The following is a 17,270-nucleotide window of genomic DNA, read 5'->3' on the forward strand; positions in this document are numbered from 1 at the left end:
TCAAAGGAGCAGTATGTGCAGGCGACCAGGGCGGAGCAGGCAGTCCAGGCGACCAGGTCAGAGCAGACTCCTCGGGCGGCCAGGGCGGTGAAGACCCCTCGGGCGGCTTGGGAACAGACACCGGCTCAGGAACAGACACCGGCTCGGGAACAGGAACATGATGCGTAGGCTCAGCTGGACTGACGTGAAGTGCAGGCTCGGCAGGACTGACGTGAAGCAGCTCAGGCTGAGCAGATGTGATGTGAAGATCAGGCTGGTCAGGCGTAACGTGAAGATCAGGCTCGGCAGGGCTGACTGGATATACTCAGGAATGGTGGCCATCTCGGGACATGGCTCTGGAACGGCGGTCTCCGCGGTGACATCAGCGGTGGCTGTGCCACAGTGGACATCAGTCCTGGACGCCCATAGTCCGATCTGATGGCAAGCTTGATGGCTGGCGTGACATGAAAATCAGGCTGAGGGGATACTGCGGGTTCACGGAGCTCCTTCTCCTCCACGGCCACAGTAAACGATGAACCGCTCAACAACAGGGCGATGTCAATATATTGTTCTAATGTCCCGTGAGGATCATGGTCAGGCATCAATGACCTGAGCGGATCAGATAGTCCGAAAAAAAGATCATCTGGCACTCTGTGCTCATTGAGGTGAGATGTGCCAGTTCAATAAACTCTCCGACATATTCTTCAATCGACCGATTCCCCTGACGGAGACGAAAGATTTGGACTTCTGGACTCATAGTTGGCATCGCTGCTGGATCTCAGTGTGATCTCAGTGTGTCACGGTTTTCTGTCACGAAACTGCTAAGAGACAAGGTGGCTAAGATCCAAATGCAGCTTTAATAGGGACAATCTAGACACGCAATCCAATAAACAGGCAAAGGTCAAATACACAGGTAGGCAGTCCATGCGAACAAACAAACAAACTAAACAGGCAGGGGTCAGAGGCAGAAGAATAATCCAAGGAACAGACAAGAAAACCGGGACACAGGAAACCAGGTAAAAACGCTCAGGAATGCAGTGTAACAACATAGAAAACTTCGCCTGAGAGGGAACGAGATGCTGCATTCGAGATGTGGTAGGAACACTCTGCGTGATTACGTTGTTAAGCCTCTCTACAATTAGGGCTGTCACGATAACCGCAATATTGTAGTACTGCGCTTCATGATATGTCAACCACAGAGGATTGCACGTAACCGCAGCAACTGCGATATTCACGTTTTTTTTATAAGGCTATACCCTTCTTGTTTTGAACTTCATGCATGTGTATTGAATGATAAACAAGTTCATGATAATAACTTGACTGTTTAACTTGGTGATGTGTAGCCTACAGAGGCTTCACACAGACAGTGAATGAGAGAGATCGGCAGAGCGCGTGCGATTACCTGCGTCTATCTTTGAAGTCGTGAAAAGCTTGCCGTGTCAAAGGAAAGCGAAATATTTTTTCGTACCATCATTTTAACGTTCACGTCACGGAAATGCGCGTCAGCAGCAGTGCTGGTCTCACCGTTCTCCCACAGCGTCACGCATTAAATCAATGCCATTGGTCTCTAAGTGAAGCATCAGCTTCAGCGTTACCCATGCGACGCATTGCTGCTCAGCTGAGCGTTGAAAAGTGGAACTCAAAGTTAAAAATAATTAACACCTTATTTCATTACATCTCTTTTTAATGAATCAGGTTTTTTGAACGTGTTGGTTGAATGAACGGTTTAATGATTCGCTCAAAGTCTGTTGTCATAACAATATGCGCACTGAGTGAAAGCCTTTCAATGCACGAATAGATGCTGTTTAGTTACGGTTACATTGGTTACTGACAATGTGCTTTTTGTCCACATCGTAAACTTATTTATATAGCAACAAATACCTATAAATTAAATAAATAGTGGTAATACCGCATATCGCGCTATTGAGCCACTCAACATTACCACAATGGAAATTACATAACCGCGACAGCCCTATGTACAATCAGTCCAATGAGAGAGCAGGACGTCATGTGATGTCATAGACCAGGAAACTATAAAGCACCCCTGAAAGCAGACCACAACATCTTTTGAAAAGTCCTGAAGAAAGTCATTTAGGGCATGCAGGAGGTATGGCAAGCGAACGCAGCGTCTCGTTCCCTCTCAGGGAACCAGGGTTACATACGTAACCTGAGACGTTCCCTTTCAAGGGAACTTCAAGCTGCGTTCGAGACGCAGTGGGAACCCTATACCCACTACGCCATACTGAGAAATGCTCTTCTGTGTGAAGTCCAAGCACACACTTAAGAAATAAGCAACCTAGCCCCAGGAGTGGAGAGGCTAGGTTGACATAGAGTCTATCCTAACAAGCTGAGGATCTGAATCAGGTGTGTTAAATAAGGGAGACATACACAATATGCAGAGCAGTGTTCCACGAGGACTGGAGTTGAGAACCCCTGGTCTAGGACATAGAATCTGACAAATATATGCGGTCAGGACCGGTAGTAAAAGGTGGAGGACAGAAGGCCTGCAGCACAATAGGACCGTCACATTAGTAGGGACCTTAGGAATGTAACCCGGCCTAAAAATGCAAAGCATTTTTACACCCTAGTCATAGGCATTGGCAAAAAATGGTAACCATACCAGGTGCAAATTCCAGACATGAAGGACCAACCGACAGAGCTTGCAAATCTCCAATTATCTTAATGGAAGAAATAGCGAGAAGAAATTAAGTCTTTACAGTGAGGAACTTTTCTGAAACCTCTTCAATAGGCTTGAAGGGAGCCAAAGCCAGACCCTCGAGTACAATGGCCAGGTCCCAAGCCGGTGCTCTGGAGTGCAAAGCAGGCCTCAGCCTCAATGTTTCATGGAGAAAACGAGTGATAAGAGGATCTCTCCTGAGAGAAGAAGCCCCCACAGGGGATTGATATGCAGATATGGCCGCTACATACACCTTCAAGGTAGAGGGAGATAATCCAGGAGACACACCATGTAGAGAACAGTTTCCATTTCAAAGAATGTAGTTTTCTCGTGGAGGGAGCTCTGGATTGAAGGATGGTCTCCACGACCTCAGTCGAGAGACCGTAACTTATGAGCTGGGCCCCACAAATCCGGGCGAGGGTGAAATCGTGCCCCCCGCCTGTGAAAGCAAGTCCCTCCTGACCGGGATCTCCATTGGAGAGCCGTCCAAGAGTGACACAAGGTCCGCCAACCACACTCTAGTCGGCCAGCGTGGGGCTACTAATGACAGATGAACATCGATATCGGGAGCGATAGCGGGGGAAAGGCGTACAGGTGTAGCCTCGGCCACACCTGTATGCCTTTCCCCCGATATCGCTCCCGATAACGATGCTCATATCGATATCAATCCTGTGATGAGGATGGATGGATGGATATATGAAAATAAGCGTCCTTCAAGTCTATTGTGACAAATCAGTCCTCGGACTGAATCTGTGATGCAATCTGTTTGTAAGCATCTTGAACTTGAGTTTCTGAACTCTGCCGTTTAGCTGACACAGATCTAGAATAGGACGAAACCCCCCAACCTTGTTGGGAACGATGAAGTATGAGAAATATCTGGCAGTAGTTTCCACGCTGCCATGAATTCTACTAAGTGAACCAGTCCCTCTAGACTGGCCTCGGGATTTGTTTAAACGGACACTTCGGAGCCCTAAAGCGGCGAACCGGCAGGGAACAACCGAACTGACCGTTCTACGACCTATGACTACGACTGACTGTTCTACGAGGAAAGAAAGAGGTCCCAGCGAGTCCTGCCAAAGCCGATGACGAGGACACAAGTGAAGGGAAAAGAGTGCAGAAGAAAGGAAAGGGAGGACCACAACGCAGAAAGTAAGTGCTTGGAAGGATCAAAATGAGTGTTAATGTTTTAAACTATTTATTTTCTATTTGTTAAAAACTATATTATTTGCTATGTAGAGAATGATGAACATTGCTTGTTTGAACTGCAATGGACTAAGAGACGAAAATAAGTGTCAGAGTCTGAAGAGATTACTGAAAGAGACGCACTGGTTTAATGACACAGAACGGAAAACATAAAAAAGTACATTGGTGAATAACTCGTATTTCACACTCTGCCCTTGTGAAGTTGACTTGTTAATGTCAAGAAGTGAAGACCTAAGGTGCGCTGGCGCTGAATCAGGTGTGTTTAATTAAGGAGACATGCAAAACATGCCTTCGGAGGATGCATTCCACTGTAGGAAGGCTTCAAGGCACGTCCAAATCCAATGTTAGCTTCACTTCCTGTCTCCTACATACTTCATCTGATCGATTTTTGAAGGCAGCAGATGCATCCTTCTTTGCCTTTGATATTCTAGTTGGTGGTCAAAATAAAAATGAATAAACTGTTTTTAAGTGAAAAACATGATTTCATTTCACCTAATCAACTTTTTTGAGAGGTCTGTAAGCTAAGCAGACCTTTAAAAACGATTGGGGATCCAAGTCATTTTCTTCATAAAGGATTATGAGCTGATCTGGCAAGAGATATCGGTACCAACCTGTAAGTTGAATAGGTATAAATTCCCTTTAATTCTATTATTGGTGTGTGTGGGCGAGGGTAGATGTGTCATGTGTTGGGTGTTGTATCCTAATGTAGGCAAAATGTATCCTAATGGAGATAATAAAGGATAAACTAGCCAACTTGACTTTACACCAACAAACATTCTTTTCTGGGCTAGATCAAGATAGACAAAATGAAGGAGATTTTCATTCAGGTTTGCACTTAAAAAGAATGGTTACTAAACAGGAACGTGATTGGGAACCCCTGTTCTAGACCTTTTTTTTTCTTTTCTTGTCCAGCTGACCAGTGTCTTTGTTTTCAACAGCAAAACCGCATTCTGTTTGAACCTGCCCAGTCCAACTTTAATGTTTAACAAAGTCGAGCGTCAAACCAGGAACTGACAGCACAGAGAGCGCATGCAAATAAGAGTGAACAGTCATTTTAGACTAGTGGTTTGTGGTTGTCTACATACAGCAATTCTGGAAAGTTCAGGTTTCCGGTGCGTCATTGCACCATGTGCTTTCCACCATTGGTTGATATAATTAAAACCAAAACCCCTAAGAAAAGAGGAAGCTGGATATGCAATGCACTGACTTTGAACCAATGCAGAAACTCTTCGAACAAGTATCTCAATAGCTGTCTTGGGGTTCAACAAGACCAATGTAGAGCTAGAGAGCAGAACCGCATTATTGCACCGTCTGATCTGACGTCTCTTGGAGAGTACGATGAGGTAAGTTCTCAAATTCGAATTCTGTTATGAAGCGCCATGTGTCTGTTTCTTCTTGTGTGAGATTTTATGAATCCGATTCGTTGGAGATTTCTAAAAATGTTAATTTGAGGACTGACCTTTAATACTCAAAGTAAAGAGTCAAATATTTTCACCCTGGAGAGACAGGTGGGAGTAATGGCATAAAAATGCCCTTTAATGAATGCAGCAATATACAATATGTGATGTGTAATTGGACTTATTTAAAAGTATACAAGAACAGTTTGAATTCAGACAAATAACAAATAATATTTAATGTGTAATAATAGATATACAGTAATTCCACGTTCCACTTTTAGTTTATTGTCCATAGATGTAGTTCAGCTTCCCTTTTTACTTCACATTAAATGACCACAATCTGACTCACTTCCCTAAAAAAGAATACATGTATGTAGACAATTCAGGGCTTTTCTCTTTGCAAAAGGTGTTGAAAAATGTCAAATTAAATTATAGTTGATATTTATGTCATATTTATAGCAAGTAAAAACGTACAATTAAAGCTTTATTATTACCACAAAACACTTCTCAACTATTAAAAATGACACACTTTAAGAACTCCCAATTATTATATTATTAATGCTCAAGAAGAACTATTAATGCGTTGTGACATGAGCATGATTTCATTTGCTACTATGAAATTAATTCATCTGAACCTTTGGTTATTAGTGTTACCTAAACATACCTGCTTGTTGTATGTAACTTTTAATATTTTTTAGATGAATTATGTTTCTAATGCAAATAAGCGCATTCACAGTTGTGATTTTATTTATTCTTTGTAATTAAATGAAACAGAATGGAGGCCCCCAAAGTTTTTTTTTTCTTCTTATGCAATGCATTCTCATCCCAAGGCGTCATCTAACTGACAATTTTGATCATGCTGCAACATCCGACGCTTTAAGCACCCTTTAGCGTCAGTTAGATGACGCGATCCTAGGGCGTCATCTAACTGACGCTTTACCTTTAGATGACGTGGGTAGGTTTAGGTCTTGGGTAGGGTTACGGTGTGTGTCCACTGGCGCGGACAGAGCGTTTTCAATTCATTCCTATGGAAGTCGAGCTTCACGCTCGCGCAGTGCATTTTGAGATTGACAGTGGACCGGGCAGTTCTCGACTTTATGCAAATATCAAGCGAAAAACGCGGACGGCATCCAATTGATGTGCGGTTCGGGATTTGACTTCTGTTTTGAGATTTTAAAAATATACAAATTGTGCCGGAGTTTATACTGGATTTAGTGCGTAAATAATTTTGTTTACAAATTAGACGCTTTGCAGTTGTTATAGGCTATGTTAAATAATTTTGGATGTGCTCATTGTGATTATACTGGCTGGGTTTATAAAGGTTTATAAAATTGACGGGATATCTTTGCTTGGAGCATTTATGTAAACAAAGCTTGTCTATTTCCGAATGTAATCGCGTGCATCTCTGATGATTATAATGTGTGTATATGTTGAAAAAAAAAACAGATTAAACACACTCGCAACAGACATAGGCTACTCCAAAGTGGAGACGTTATAGCAACCCGGTCTCATCCCAAGACGTCATATAACTGACGTTTTGGGACGTCTTTTGACCATACGTCAATATTCGCCTTTTTAGGGCCCCCTTAAACGTCGGTAGATGAGGTTATGGGATCCTAACTCTACCCCAGACCTAAACCTAACCCTAAACCTAACCCGTCACAAACTGACGTTAAAGGTAAAGCGTCAGTTGTACCCTAAAAAGGCGGATATTGACGTATGGTCAAAAGACGAAGACGTCAGTTATATGACTTTTTGGGATGAGACTGTGTTAGTTATAGCGTTGCCAGCGGCACTGAGCTGAGTTTTGCCGCTGTAGTGGACACGCAACGTTAGGGTTAAGGCCAATTTATACTTCTGCGTCGAGGGTACGCCGTAGTGTACGGCGTTGGCTACGCACGTAGGCGACGCCATTGTGAGCATTTATACTTCTGCATTCAGGTCTTGGTTGCTCTGCAGTACTGCTCCGAAACGCTAGTTGGCGGCGGAGGGTTTTAATGTTCCACTGTGTTTAGATTCCTCGCGGCTAGGTTACTACAAGCAATGGGGACTGAAAGAGAGCGGATCATGTTGGAGTTGGAGCTTATTGAGGTGGAAAAACAGTTAATTTTAGTGAAATTACTAAAACTGAAAGGCAGAAATGAGAGAAGACGTCGGAGTAGATGGTATGTGTGGAAATGCGTGAGATGGTACGTGCGGAAATGCGTAGGAGGAAATGCGATGCTACCAAGCTGACCATTCACCGATCTTACGGTCCGCGTCGTCGCGACGTGTAGTTACATTTTTGAAGAGGTGCGCGTCAGGCTACGGCGAAGGGTACGCAATATGGGACGTGTCTGTGCGTATGCTACGCCGTACCTACCGCGCACACCCTACGCAGAAGTATAAATTGGCCTTTAGACGCGATCCTAGGGCGTCATAACTGATGTTAAATGCCTAAAGCGTCAGTTAGATGACGCATGGTCAAAAGCGTCAGTTAGATGACGCCTTGGGATGAGTACGGGCTGTCTTATGAGGTGTCCATTAACTTTTATGGGACCTTCTAATAAGACTCCTCGCTTTTACGGAACGTTGTGGACAAGAATGTTTACTAGACAACAAGTTGACTGGCAGGTGGTCTAAACTTACTAGTAACACTTTACATTAAAGTGCTGCTATTATGCTATTTTAAAATTTGTTTTGGAGTCTCCCAGAGCAGATTTATATGCATCAAAGGTCAAACAACTGTTTAATTTTCTTATAATATACATTTGCACATCACCACATTTTTCAATGATTCTCAAACGACTCGTCAGATACATTAAATCAACCTCTCTAAATCCCTCTTTTCCGTGAGCTACTCTGTTCTGATTGGCCAGACAGCTCATTCTGTTGGGATTTGTTTACCGTACCGTGTAGTAATGAGCGATGACGTCGAATTTACCATATCAATCCGAGCGCGAGTCTGATGATGAAACAATGAAAGAAATGTGGGGAAAAAATGGCTTTACCTTCACACTGTAGAGCACAGCGTCTTCTCAAAATGATCCTGTTTCCACAGGAATCAGCTGCTGTGTTTGAGGTTCAAGTTTTCCCTGGTGTCCGCACGTTCAATAAGTGGGCGGGCAATATGCTAATGTTTCATCTTGACGTCACTACGAAACAGCTTATGACCAGAGCCCATCTAACGGAGAGCCTTGGCACTTCCTATTAGCCCCGTTGTGTATCATCCTGGTTGCAGTTCCATTATAATTCCACTGGAGGTGATCGCGGGCGAGAGCAGAATGAATGGGAGTCTATGGGGCTAAACGGCTAAATATGTCTCTTTCACCTGCTTGTCGTTAAATCAAAATAGATTTTATTGTTGATTCCGCAAGTTCAATATAGATTATTGGCCGAAAGTGGAATGAACGAGTACTTATGTCCTTTTGATTTCTTACAGGTTAGGCCGTTGTTGGCCGGAACACGCTAGCATTCTGCTATTGTGTGACGTCATCATAGTTTTGAACGGATTTTTAGATCAGATAAGTGAACTTAAAAATGCAATTTTCAGCTGAGTGTATTATCTTAGCCCTCCCTTTTGAATGCAACTTTCAAATTACTTGACAAAAAATTACATCCTGAGAAAAGTGGATTTCTGGGGGTGAAAATGGTGAAACCCCATTGGCTCCCATTCATTCTGCACTCGACCGCGAGCGTCCCCGCATGGACAGAGACGCATTACTGCAGCCAGTCCAGAAACCGGATGTAACCAGCCAGTGCCAATAGAGTGCCGAAGTTACGATGTCACTCTGTAGGCCAAAACGCGGAAGTGAGTTAGCATTTTAGCACTACGGTTCCCTCGCTCTAATGTCTATGGGATTTTTGAATGGGTTTTTGCTAAATCGCCTGAAATAAGGTCTGCGGTGAACAAAGCCTCTAAATATTTTCACGTTTTGATCTCTGACATAGAACACACAGTTATAACCTGCTTGTGGTTTTTTAAACTTTATTGTGTCTGATTGTGTTTTCTAAAATCTTTATATGGGCTTCAAAATGTATAAATTTTGGCTTAACTTGTAAAGATTATCTTGCTAGACAAAACGTGTAAGGGTCACAACCCTTTGTTAAACACAGATCTTATTTTTTGCGATTTTCCAAAAGTCTATGGGGAAAATGCATTGCTTTTCGACCGAGGGAACCCATGCGCCCATCCTTTAAAGTGACGTCATCACTTCGGCACTCTATTCTCTTCAATTAGACATTCTCTGTTATGACTTGTTTGAAAAACGATTCATTTCCTTGACTCACAGTCGTCTCTTACTTTTGAAAGACAGAAACTTAAAACGGGCCACTTTCAGATTTAAAACTTTGTAGGATGTTTTCATTCACTTAGAGGTACACTGTAAACCTGTGAAATTCATGTTAAAACTTTGGCAGCTGTGTTTGCCAGTATTTTACCATAAAAAATGTGGTGGCAATCTTTTATATTTTACAGGACTTATATGGGGGGAAAAAAAACAGAATGTAAAGAAAACATTCACATCCAAAGAAATGGGCCACTACATGACGTCATCATAATAGATCACACTTTTTCTCTGATTTTCATGACATGTGCTTAATAAACACACAATTAAAGCAATCAGAGAAATTCTAAAGATAGAAAGTCCAATCCAAAGTCAAAAGCCCAACTAAAGCAAACACTCATCTCATCATTGGTTTTATTATTTTCAATAAAAAAATGTCAGTCTTAACCTCTGATAATTCTCAATAATAATTAAATTAAATTAAAATTAAAGTGCAATGCCACAAAACATAAAATATTACAACCATATTTTTTATGGTAAAGCACAACCAGCTGCCAGATTTTTTACAATAAACTATAGTTCAGTGCCGTAAAAACTAAAATGTTTCTACCTTATTTTTTTACGGTAAAGTACTGGCCACCAGTTTTCACCGTTAATTTTAGTTCATTGATGTAAAACAAAAATTGCTACCATATTTTTTAAGGTAAGGTACGTCTTGACGACACAGGATTCATGGGCTGATTTAATACAGAAAAAGCAGCCCTGAGCTCTCGTTGCATATTCCTTATATAGCCAGACCTTATTTGAGACATAAAACATGAGTTTAGTGGATATTTACTGTATTCCTCCACCATACTTACTGGGGGTAGAAGTTTTGACCATCTGCTAAGAACAGTGGAAATTAGCATTCATGAATTATGAACCTTATTGCAAAGCATTAGAACACACCGTCTGGTCTTGATTTGAGATGCTAGAATTGATTCGATTCGATTGCCTCGATACAAGTTGTTATCAAGCAAACTAGAATTTTAAATCTAGACTAGCTTAAGCAAGTTCATAATGTATATCCATATAAACAGTTCATAATTATGAAACATCATGAAAACAGGAACCATGGATGAATAAATACTTCTATATATTTTTCTGTTTGATATTTATTTTTCTCTTTAACCCTCTTTTGTCTCTTTTCAGGCTTTCGGGATGCCATTTACTCGCCGATGCTGATAGGTGACATCATATCCCTGTGCGAGCTAAACAGGAAAATGCTTTTGCATGCTTGAACAGGGGATTTACCACTTCCTCCTCCAATACCTATTACTTTCTGGTGAAGTGAAAGGCAAAACTGTTATCAAACATACTTGTTATTCTCGGTTGTCAAGAGTTAAAAGTAGACACGTGAAGAAAAGGAGAAGTAAACAGTCTTAATTTATTTGCATAAGCCTTGTTTAGAGCTTACACAGTCCAGATCCAAAAAAAATGGGGAGTCCAAATACCAGCAACTGCGTGGTCAACGACAACATGGTGCCCTTCGCCACCTTCTACATCCTCATCTTCATAATTGGAATTGCTGCCAGCATGGTGGCACTGTGGGCCTTCATAACCAGCCGAAGTGCTAAAAAGTGCATTAACGTTTACTTCATCAATCTCCTGACATCCGACTTCCTCCTCATGCTGGCGTTACCTGTCAAGATCGCCAAAGATCTGGGCAATGATTCAAAGGGTCTGACCATCTTTCACTGCCAAGTGAGTGGGCCGCTCATCTACATCAACTTGTACGCGTCCATCATCTTTCTAGCTTTTGTTAGCGTTCAGCGCTACCTCCAGATCACTCGCAGCTCCAAACTTCTGCGATTGCAGGAGGTGGGCTTTGCGGTTCTGATGTCATCGGTGGTCTGGTTCCTCGTGCTCTTCATCAATGTGCCTAACATGGCCATCCCTATCAAAGAAAACGTCGAAGACAAAGTTGGGCTAACATGTTCTGACTTAAAAGGCGATTTGGGCAAGCACTGGCACGCATTGTCTGTCTTTCTGGGCATGGCTATCTTCTTCAACGCTTCAGTAGCGGTGCTGTTGTCCAACGGCCTGGTCTTGAAGCAGCTGTGGGGTCGCCGTGAATCCGACCCTGAGGAACAGGCTAATGCCCGACATGCCTTCATAAACATCGCATTGGTGACCTTGGCTTACGTGGTGTGCTTCGTGCCGTACCACGCTGTGCGTATGCCGTACACTTTTGCACAGATTGAGGTCATCACTGAATGCACGCTGAGGAAGACTCTCTTCCTGGCCAAAGAATCTACTCTACTTCTCGCCATCCTGCACCTGTGTTTTGATCCAGTGCTGTACTTCGTCATCTGCCGTGCATTCAGGCATCAGATCACGAAGGCCTTCTCAATCATACGCACCGTTCCAAATGCAGATCCAGAGTGAAACTTCCATCGGAGGATGATGCACACCAATTGAATCTAAATATAGGGTGAAGAAAGATTCCTGTTGAACGACAGATCGGTACTGTAGGAAACAAACAAAGCAGAAGACTACGGACTAGGGGAAAGAAGAATGCACAAAGACCTTTGGCCAAAAATTGCACAAGATTTCAGTTGAAAAAGTCACTGAATTTTTTTTTTTTTTTTGCAAAATATGTATATGTTTAAACATAAGCCTTCTAATATGACTAAAGCTATGAAGACGGACTGTACAATAATGCTCAGAGGTTGATTATACAGTGATGTTTGTACTGTGTATATTATGGATATAGCTTGTAAATCATCAAAGTTTTTTTTGAAAAAAAAAATGAAGAAAGTTTTCTGTGATGGTGGTTTTAGAGGATTTGTACAGTATAAAAAAATATATATTTTGGGACAACTGACAGGAAGCAAAGTGGGGGGAAATTCAGGGTAAATTGTATTCCAGATCCAAAATTCCTAATAAAAATCTACAAATTAAGAATAATTTATATTGTAAGGGTTGATTATAAAGAGACGTTTTTTTTGAACTCTTAAATTTATATAATAAACTTAAATTCCTCCTGTAGTCATAATTGTATCCTATTTCATCACCAAAAAAACCAACACATTCTCATCCAACTGACGCTTTTGACCATACGTCAACATCCGACGCTTTAAGGCCAATTTATACTTCTGCGTAGGGTCCGCGCAGTAGGTACGGCGTAGCATACGCACAGACGCGTCCCATATCGCGCACCCTTTGCCGTAGCCTGACGCGCACCTCCTCAAAAATGTAACTACACGTCGCGACGACGCGGACCGCAAGATCTGTGAATGGTCGGCTTGGTAGCATCGCATTTCCTCCTACGCATTTCCGCACGTACCATCTCCTCCGACGTCTCCTTTTAGTTTTAATAATTTCGCTAAAATTAACTGTTTTTCCACCTCAATGAGCTCCAACTCCAACACGATCCGCTCTCTTTCAGTCGCCATTGCTTGTAATAACCTAGCCGTGAGGAATCTAAACACAGTGGAACATTAAAACCCTCCGCCGCCAACTAGCGTTTCGGAGCAGTACTGCAGAGCAACCAAGACCTGAATGCAGAAGTATAAATGCTCAAGACGGCGTCGCCTAGGTGCGTAGCCAATGCCGTACACTACGCCGTACCCTCGACGCAGAAGTATAAATTGGCCTTTACTGCAGAGCAGCTAGATGACGCGGGTAGGTTTAGGTTTGGGGTAGGGTAAACGTTAGACCACTAGGATAGCGTCATCTAACTGATATTAAAGGGTGCCCTAAATTGTCGGATGTTGACGTATGGTCAAAAGCGCCAGTTAGATGACGCCTTGGGATGAAAACGGGCTGAAAAAAAAAAACATTTTAAATGTGTTTTTTTTATAGCTTGAATGTAACTTTACACCCTTGCCTCATTTAATATATGCAGTACCTTCCCTATCTCACGACCAATTCGTACGAATTCGTACGAGTGGTTAAAAAGTGGCTAATTCGTACGACCTTACTCATACGAATTCATACAATTTGTCTAAACCCACTTGATGGTTGGGTTTAGGGGCGGGGTCAGGGGTAGGTCATTCGTACGAATTCATACAAATTGGCCAATTCGTAAAATATGTACGATTTAGCAAAGTCGCACTAATTTGTACGAGTGAGGTTGTATGAATTGTTACGAATTAGCCACCATTCGTACGAATTCCCGTGAGATCAGGTTGGCAGTATGAATGTGCGAATGAGCCACCCACTCACTCACCAGCTCAGAGATCCACTCGTTGATGATTACATGTTGACCTGATTGGTTACAAGGTAGTTAGTTTGTGACATCTAAAACACCAGTGATTTCAAACCACATTTTTGAGACAATACTCAACAATGGTGTTGACTTGTTAATTTACACATGGTTTGTCTTAAAGCACATTAAAAACACCAAATAGACACCATTAAAAGCTTGAATTTCACCACAGGGGAACTTTAAGATTTTTAATAAATCAATGTCACATTGTTAATGATGTCTCTGTCTTGTCTCTTATTTGATTAATGACCTTTTTAGTTGTATTTTCAGTTACCTCTTTATTCCCAGAAATGAGTGAAAGAGGGGCCATTGATGTCAGTTCTATGAGTCACGTCTCTGATGATATGACTGTGTCTCAAAATCTAGAGTATGTTAAAACAACAGACACAATCAGATAAAAGACAAAGTAATATAGAGTTTTTAGCTTCTTTTTAAACGTGCCCACAAAGTCCACAGATCTTTGATCATGCTCTTTAATCTGGAGCGAGGGACAACAAGACCGATTTGGACCGTAGGATCTCAAATTACTGGAGTTCGCAACAACGCAACAACTCTTCTATATAAACAGGAGTTTGGCCCTGCAATGCTCTAAACACAATCACAAGGATTTTAAAATGAACTGTAAATCTAACATAGGAGCCATTGTAAGGACATTTAAATTGGTGTTACATGTGATCTCTTTGACGACTTAGTTAAAAGCGTAGCAAGAGCATTTTGAACCACTTGTAATTGTTTCAAGGATGAACAACTAAGACAAGTAAAAAGAGAATTACAATAATCAAGGCAGGAGGAAATGAAAGCATGATCCTATCCATCTCCACTTTAGACTGACCTCAATTTCGCAATGTTTCTCGACTGATAAAAACTGGTACGAACCAGAGAGTTAACTTGTTGATCAAAACATAAATTATGAAGGGTATACCCTTCATAACTTATAAGTTTAACAGAGAGCGATAAAGGGCCAAAACTTTCCCTCACCTTAGGGAAAACACCAGCAGAGTATTTCAATTTTTTGCCATTTAAACTTTTATAGAGTTTATACAATATAAAAGAACAGTTCATAATTTCAGGAGGCAGCAAATGCAAAGGGGCCAAAACAGGACCACAGGATAGAGATGTGGTCGATAATTCTGAAGTCTAATTTGTTGTTGTCGTTGGTGAAAGTGGTTGAACACAGCTTGTTTAAAATAAATTGGAGCCTGAGCAGATGTTAGTGAATTAATAATTATAGAAAGCACACAATGGCCAATAGTGTTTATAGAGCGAATTAGTTTAGTGAGATCTTCTAATGTTATCGAAAAAAAAAAAATACGTATCCAGGGTATTGGCCTGAAGAAAAAAAAAAGGTAGGCTATATTCGTGGGAAAGGAGGAACAACAATGCTATCTCGAATATTTTTTTTATCTTGCCTACAAGAAAAAGACTGTTAGAATTGTTAAGCATTTAGGCACGTGCAGAGGGAGGGGGGCGTTGGTTGTTCGAGCACCTGCCCTTTTGCCCCTTGGTGCCCAAAGTGCCCTTTTGTCAGGACAAAATTTCCTCTCCTTTTTTTGTATTTAAAGGTACTTTTGTGGATGCCTGCCCAATCTAACTAGTAGTAAAATGAATGAATAATAATTTAGCCGTAAATAAAATGATCCACATGATGACCTTTCACCTGACAAACTCATCCGGGACGATTCCTCACGCTGCACGCGCATTTTTTAATTTCGCGCGGCTACGCGCAATCGCGCATTCCCAGAGGATATCTTCAACTCTTGCGGCTGCTGGTAAGTGGTGTTCTATTCTCAGCGAAGTGATTTTGATGTTTGTTTACTTATTATTATTTTACTAGAACGACGTGAAGAGAGCATGCGGAGAGATATTGTTTGTATTGCTGTGTGTAGGCTGTAGAAGTAACGTTAGCTTGCTGTTTGAGGGAGAAAGGTTTCACGGGCGTGGAGGGGTGTTATTTGACTAAAAACTATTATTTTTTACTTTAAACTATTATTATTATTATAGTATTTATTTAAAAAACGTGAAGTGCCATACAAATTATTATCACAACTCTGGTAAGTTATCACATAGGCTTACCAGTTAGTATCTTATGTTTTGTGTGCAGAAGCCTCTGTGAACATCTCCCCTGTAACGTTTCTATTATATACTGTTGTAATATTATACTTTAGCAGTCTGGGCAGAATCTGTAGCTTTAGCAGGTCAGTGAACTAGTGAGCCAGTTCCAAACACTGTCAGCAATCTTTACATCTTGTCATGGTCATATAAAAATGGTTTAATCAGCTAATACCCTATATTTCTGTTTATTTTAATGTCTACAGTCTCAGATCAACTCCAGCAGCAGTAGCAGTAACAACATCAACAGCAAAGGCAGCAAACTCACAAGGACTTCAGTAAGAATTTACCAGAACAGGTATCACATTTCATTTCATTTATTTTCTATTCTCTCTTTTCATGGTAATGCAACACGAAATACCACAAGAACAATTTAACAAATCAAACCAACACAAAGTACATTCCATGACAAAAAAAAAAAGAACAGGAGTAGGATGAAGAAAAAAATCTTATAAGCTCCTACCCTATTCCTATAAACAAGATAAACAAATTAGATGACCTCACCAACATAAAATGACAAACAACAGAAAACTTAAAATATATATATATATATATATATATATATATATATATATATACACACATGCATATACACATACGACAAGCCCAAACCAGATATAATCTACCTTCAATTATAACACATTTTTCTCTCTTTGTCTATTATTATTATAATTAATATTATTATCTATTAATACTAATTCTGCTTACATAATACTAGATAAACAAACCCAACAAGGATAAAATAATGACAGATCCAACAGCCAAAATAGCAACGAAAGCATAATTATTGTAATAATTCTATTATTTTTCACATTCTTCTTTATAGACTTTAAGTATCTTTTGTTTATAATTATTTTTAAATTGTAAGATATTTGAACAACATTTTAGATCATTTTCTAGAAGATTCCATCTTTTCACACCAGAGACTGAAACACACATTTGTTTGAGGGTATTTCCAGCAAAAGGTTGTTTGAAGTCATTATTTCTTCTGCTTGTCTCACTATTTAAAGTAAAAAGGGTTTGCAGTCCACACGGTAACAGGCAGTGTTTAGCTTTGTGAACAACTAACAAAGTTTGTAAAGAAACCAAGTCCTTCAATTTAAGTAGTCCTGACTCCAGAAACAGTCCTGTAGTGTGTTCTCTGGGAGCAACTCCATGAATTATTCTCAAAGCCCTTTTTTGCAAAATAAACAAGGGCGCTAAATTTGTAAAATAAGAATTCCCCCAAATCTCCAAACAATACATCAAATATGGCAAAATAAAAGAACAATACAGAATTCTCATTGCCTTACAATTTAACATAAACTTTACTTTACTCATAACGGCAATGTTTCTACAAATTGTATTTCTTACATAAGCTATGTGTGACTTCCATTTAAGTTTTTCAT

General features: G+C 40.8%; 1 protein-coding gene across 1 annotated transcript; it reads left to right on the forward strand.

Moving 5' to 3' along the window:
• The first annotated feature begins 5,018 nt into the window (after nt 1–5,018).
• Nucleotides 5,019–13,987, forward strand: gpr171 (G protein-coupled receptor 171). The gene is made up of 2 exons (XM_039660216.2): nt 5,019–5,202; nt 10,713–13,987. The coding sequence occupies exon 2, from the start codon at nt 10,998–11,000 to the stop codon at nt 11,946–11,948; it is 951 nt and encodes a 316-aa protein (XP_039516150.2). The 5' UTR covers nt 5,019–5,202; nt 10,713–10,997; the 3' UTR covers nt 11,949–13,987.
• Nucleotides 13,988–17,270: the final 3,283 nt, after the last annotated feature.

The sequence above is a fragment of the Pimephales promelas genome, chromosome 16, assembly GCF_988280905.1.
Source record: "Pimephales promelas chromosome 16, fPimPro1.hap1.1, whole genome shotgun sequence".
In the NCBI taxonomy this organism is placed as follows: domain Eukaryota; kingdom Metazoa; phylum Chordata; class Actinopteri; order Cypriniformes; family Leuciscidae; genus Pimephales; species Pimephales promelas.